General features: G+C 56.4%; 1 protein-coding gene across 1 annotated transcript in view; it reads left to right on the plus strand.

Annotated features, from left to right (window-relative positions):
* The window catches only part of LOC103767889 (SH2B adapter protein 2-like), a gene marked incomplete at both ends in the record, with an annotated part of 10,932 nt that overhangs the window by 3,651 nt on the left and 1,599 nt on the right, over positions 1 to 5,682 (plus strand). Inside the window, 2 exons of the mRNA XM_008935022.1 lie at positions 254 to 355; positions 4,437 to 4,528. Coding sequence (XP_008933270.1) covers positions 254 to 355; positions 4,437 to 4,528 — 194 coding nt within the window. The remainder of the gene's footprint in view (positions 1 to 253; positions 356 to 4,436; positions 4,529 to 5,682) is intronic.

Here is a 5,682-nt window from a genome sequence, read left to right on the forward strand (position 1 = left end):
TACCCCCCCGTTCTTCCACCGAGCCTCCTCTTGCTTTAATTAAAAGAGCTTGGAGCTACCAGGCACGTGAAGGAAATCAATGGTTTTTTTCCTCCCCTGTAATAACCACACAGGCTGAGCCGTGCTCTCGCCTCTGAGAGCCCCGCTGCTTCATCCCCAGGGAGAGTTTGAGGCAATTGAGTGACTTTTTTTTTTTTATATTATTATTTATCGATTTCTTTTCATATTTTGGGCTCGTTTTTCTTTTCCCCAGGCTTCCAAACCCAAGGTGAGCATCCCGCTGTCGGCCATCATCGAGGTGCGCACCACCATGCCCTTGGAGATGCCTGACAAAGACAACACCTTCGTCCTCAAGGTGAGGGCAGGGCGTGTATCCCCACGGGGACCCCTCTGCACCCACCCCAGGTGGGAGGCTCAGTCCCCAGGGGGTCGTTGCCTTGGTTTTCGGAGCTGAGACACCAGCCGTGCTGATGCTCCCTGTGGGATACCTGGGCTGCACCCCCCAAAATGATGCAACCTCCACCTGATTCCTCAGTATCCGGGGCTCGAGGTGTTTGCCTGCGTTTCTTTGTGGGGTTTTGCTTTTCCACGTCACCAGGAGTTGAGTTAAATTAGTGTCCAGAGGCAACCTGCAAGGGGAAACACTCTTTAGTGGGGCTGCCCGTGGTTTTGTGACTGCTGCTGCCCTGGATGGGTGGCATGTGGTGGCTGTTTCATTGACATGGGAACGGCTGCTCTCCCACAAACCCAGATCCCTCTAAAGGTCCTACACCTTCTCCTGGCAGCCTCCTCCAGGGCATCCTCCCCTCCCCAAGGGCTTCTTGCTCTTCAGCATCAACCTCTGCTGCAGCCAGTGCCCACCATGGACGTGGAGGCTAATTCAGCTGTTGTCTTCTGTGCCTCAAAGGCCAACCTCACGTGTCATCATCTCTCCAGACTGACCAGCCCAAAGCCCTCCTTGCCCTGTGGGCTCTGGAGAGAGAAAGCCCCAAGCCAGGAGCGGATGGGAAGGATTGCTTCCCTTTTGATTGCTTCTCCTTTCTTCTTCCTCTTTGTCCAGCCCAACTGGATCCCGTTGCTTTCTTCGTGCCCTGATGATGATGTTGACTCACGCAGTTTGTGGGCTGGTGTAACCCCTCGATGCTTTTTGCAGAACCACTCTGAAGCTGTGGTTCCCCAGCCCAGACACCCAGAGCTCATCTCTGTCCTTGAGCGTGGGGCTGGTTTCACTTTATCTTCCACTGAGCATTCCTCAGCTTTGACAAGTTCATTTGAATTCTTGCCTCGTCCTCCAGCACACTTGCAGCATGGTGTCATCTGTGAATTGATGAGGCATCCTGGCTTTGCTTTGTCCTGATTGTCACTGAGGAGCAGCACGTGGGGCAGGGTCCTTGATGTGAAGGAGCTTCTGAGCGTGCCCCTCAGCTTTGGTCATAGACATTGATAACCTGCTAGCCATTGATAACTGCTCCTGGAACGTGGCTCCTCAGCTGCTGATCATGTTTTATAGATCCTCTTACAAGTCTCTTCTCAGCCATGTCTTCCTGCACTGCTCAGGATCAAAGAATCACGAAGGTTGGAGAAGACCTCTAAGACCATCAACTCCAGCCATCACCCAACACTAACCTGACCATTAAACCATGTCCCCAAGTGCCACATGTACAGGTTTTTTAAACCCCTCCAGGGGTGGGGACTCCAGCACCTCCCTGGGCAGCCTGGGCCAAGGCCTCACCACTCTGCCAGGAAATATCTAATTCCCAAGATCCAGTCGAAATCTCCCCTGGTGCAACTTCAGCCCATCTCCTCTTGTCCTATCCCTGGTTCCTTGGGAGAAGAGACCAACCCCCACCTCACTCCAGCCTCCTGTCAGGGAGCTGTAGAGAGCCAGATGGTTTCCCCCCAGCCCCCTCTTCTCCAGACTAAACACCCCCAGGTCCCTCAGCCCCTCCTCACAAGCCATGTTCCTCAGACCCCTCACCAGCTTCATTGCCTTTCTCTGGACCTGCTCCAGCCCCTCAATGTCCCTCATACTGTGGTGCCCAAACCTGACCCCAGTGCTCAAGCTGTAGCCTCCCCAGTGCCTAGTCCAGGGGCAGGATCCCTGCCCTGCTCGGTCACACTGTTTCTGACCCAGGCCAGGATGCCATTGGCCTCCTTGGCCCCCTGGGCACACGCTGGCTCCTGTTCAGCCAGCTCTCCACCAGCACCCCCAGGGCCTTTTCCCCCAGGCAGTTTCCAGCCACTCCTCCCCCAGCCTGGAGCGTTGCCTGGGGCTGTTGTGACCCAAGGGCAGGACCCGGCCCTTGGCCTCATTGAACCTCATGCAGTTGGCCTCAGCCCATCGAGTCAGACTGTGCAGATCCCTCTGCAGAGCTCCCAGACCCTGGAGCAGATCAACATTCCTGCCCAATTTGGGTTTTTTGCTTTCTGGAGTGTCACATCTGTGTCCAACGTGTGGCTGCTACCAAGGACATGACATTGCTTCTCCCTGTCCTTGGGGCTGCCGTGAGTTTGACAGGCTTGGGTCATGGTGGGTCCCTGGTGGGGGGATTCAGCTCCGGGGTGCTCCCTGGGTGCCTCTGGAGGGTTGGCTCCTCTGGATGCTGGGGGAGGGCTTTGGGCTGGCCCTCTTCCCATCTTTGTGAGCCAAACTGTGCTCTCTCCACTCCCACCACTAACAGCTCTGCAAATGCTTCAGCCATTCCTGCAGTTATCTCAGGGCATGCTCAGACCCCACTGCTCAGAAGCTGGATTGCTGAGTACCCTCCCCTGGCTCCTGCCTGTTCTGGCCAGGGCCCTCCCCCTGCCATGGGCTCATCTGATGCCAGTCAAACCCATCTGCTCACTCTGGCCTCCTGCTGTCCCCCTGTCCCACTCCAGCCAGCTCTCAGCACAGGATGCTTTTCCCCTATTCCCAACATCCTTTATTATTTGTAGCTTATTTCTGCCCCAGCCTTTCCTACCAGGACATCTTCCCGCTGCCCTTTTGTGCTCCCCCTTTGCTGGCTGGACCCACAGAGAGGTGAAACACCCCTTGATGTCAGGGTGTGGAGTAGAGGGGTAGGAAAGGAAGCTGGGTGCTGTGGTTTTCTTGCTGCCTTCCCATGGACAGGGCTGATGTCAGCCTAATCTCAACCTCTGCATGCAATGTGCTGCACGCTGGCGGGTGACGATGGGTGGAAAAGCCCCCGCCTTGCTCAGGGAGGCCACGCTGGAGTAGTTTTTGCTAAATTGTCTAAAAATTAGCAGGCAGCAGGTCCCCGCCGCCCATCAGACACCAAGCACATGCCTTTTTTTTCCATTGCACAAGCAGGCACTTGCAAAACAGCCGAGCCCTGCACGTGCCTCGCTCGCCGTCGGGCCGTGCGTCAGAGAGCAGCCCCGTCTCCCACGCCGGCCTCGTGCACTGCCCTCAGGGAGCCAGAGAGGCTCCTTAGATCTGGTTAAACAAAACGGGGGGATCTTCACTGCCCCCCACCTCTGCTGGGGACAGGATGGCCTGGGCATGGGCATGGCCGTGGGTGGCAGCACGGGCGCAGGGTGCTGCTCAGCCCCAGCCCAGGCACCGGGCACCGCTCCCTGCTTATTTTCAGAAGGGTGATTCAGTTGTTTGTGATTACTTTGATTTAATTGAGTTGGGGAGGAGGTTGTCTCGGCGGGCAGTGATACCCTCCCCGAGTCAGGGCTGCCCTGGCAGCCTGGGAACATGCTGTGTGAGGGCTCTGGCTGCGGGGAAGGCTGCCAGAGGCACGCAGCATCACATGGGGTGGCTCTGGAGATCTGCTGGTGGGGGGCTGCTGGGTCCTCCCTGGCCCCCGAAAGGCCCAGCTCCTTTGAGCTTGCTATTTTGGAGGCTCTTCTGCATCCTGATTTTTATTTTATTGGTTTCCCTGTTGAAGTAGGTCTCTCTCCTGCCCCGTTGCAGCCAGAAATCAGAAGCCCCATGGACCAGGAGGCAGAAAAGATAACAGAGGAGAGGTGTTAAACTCCTGAGTTTAGCAGCCTGGTGGGATCTGGGGGCAGAAAGCAGCATGGCTTCTGCTCTACCTATGCAGAACTAGTTTTTGGGACACACTGAGGCACCCCAGAGGTGTCAGATGCTGTCTGGGCTGGTGCCATGCACCCCCAATGCCACCAGCCAAGTGTGGTTTTGCCACAGAGGCTCTAAAACCCTTGTGATGCATTTGCTGGTAACTGAGGGGTGGGAGTTTACCTCCGAGCCCTGGCTTTGGTTGGGGTTCACTGCTGGACACAACAAAGCACCTCTGTGGGTCATGCCTGGGCATCCCTTTGCTGGGGTGGGAGGAGCAGTTAGTTACCTGCACCTTGGTCAGGTTGGGGGGTGAACGTGGGGGCCCGGTTTGGTTATGGGCTGCGCTTTTGGGGCGGGGATGGGGACCCTGGCACAGCCTGACACTGTCCCACGTTGCCCACAGGTGGAGAACGGGGCCGAGTACATCCTGGAGACCATCGACTCCCTGCAGAAGCACTCCTGGGTGGCAGACATCCAGGACTGCATCGACCCCGGGTGAGGCTCGCCGGGGGAAGGTGGATCCAGCGGGGGATCCCGGGCTCCCCGCTGCTGCAGGGCCCTCACCTCTACCCTGCAGCAATCTTTGCTTTTGGGTGATTGCAGAAGGTCCCAGGCTCGGGCCAGCAGAAGCCTGGAGGCACAGTTAGCAGCCCGAGTGTGTCAGAGAGGCAGCCTCACAGAGCACTGCCTGCTCCCTCGCCCTTTCCTGCCCCACGTTGCCCCAGCCTGGCAGAGAAAGGTGACCCAGGAGCTCTGCCCTCAACACAGCAAGCTCCTGACAGCCACCCTCTGGAGCTCTTGTCCTGTATTACAGCATATGCTGTATCACTGTATTACACTATATATACTCCTCTTCATCAGGGAGCATAGCAGTAGGGTGAGGGGTGATGGTTTCAGACTGAAGGAGGGTAGATTTAGATTAGAAATAAGGAAGCAATTCATGGTGAGGGGGGTGAGACTCTGGCCCAAGTTGCCAGGAGAGGTGGTAGATGCCCTGTCCCTGGCAACGTTCAACAGCAGGTTGAATGGGGCTTTGAGCAACCTGGTTTAGTGGGAGGTGTCCCTGCCCATGGCACTAGGTCCTCTTTAAGGTCTCTTCCAACCCAAATGATTCCATGGTACTGTGATATTTGTGCTAATTTCCATGGGTTTTTTTCCCAGTCCAGCATCTGTGGTATATTTAAGATTCTGCTGCCTAAATGACTTTATTTATATTTCTATCACCATGGTATTAATGCTGTCCTTGGAGTCACACCAATTGTGCCTAAACTTCTAATTTGCTTTTCCATCAGCCACACACCGGGTTAGGGTGCAGGGAGGTCTGTGTGCCCAGCACTGCTGGCTCAGACAGCCCCAGTCCCAGGGGGGCAGGATCAGCCCGGGTGCTCCCCAGGCTCTGGGGAAACCCTGGTGCTGCCCTTCTTGGCACAGGTTTGGAAAAAAAACAACATGCCCGAGCTTGCAAAGGTGAAAGCCTTGAGCAAACCTGGCACACAGAGGTTTGGAGAGGCTCCAGCTGTGCCCCTGCAGCTCCTCTTGCTGCTTTTTAAACTACATCATTCAAGAAGCGGCGCTGAGGCAGAGCTGGGGCTGGAGGTGAGGCTGGGCACGGGCCCCTTTCTCCCTGCTGCCTGTTGCCGAGCTGAGGG

The sequence above is a fragment of the Merops nubicus genome, unplaced genomic scaffold (assembly GCF_000691845.1).
Source record: "Merops nubicus isolate BGI_N331 unplaced genomic scaffold, ASM69184v1 scaffold25712, whole genome shotgun sequence".
NCBI classification, from domain to species: domain Eukaryota; kingdom Metazoa; phylum Chordata; class Aves; order Coraciiformes; family Meropidae; genus Merops; species Merops nubicus.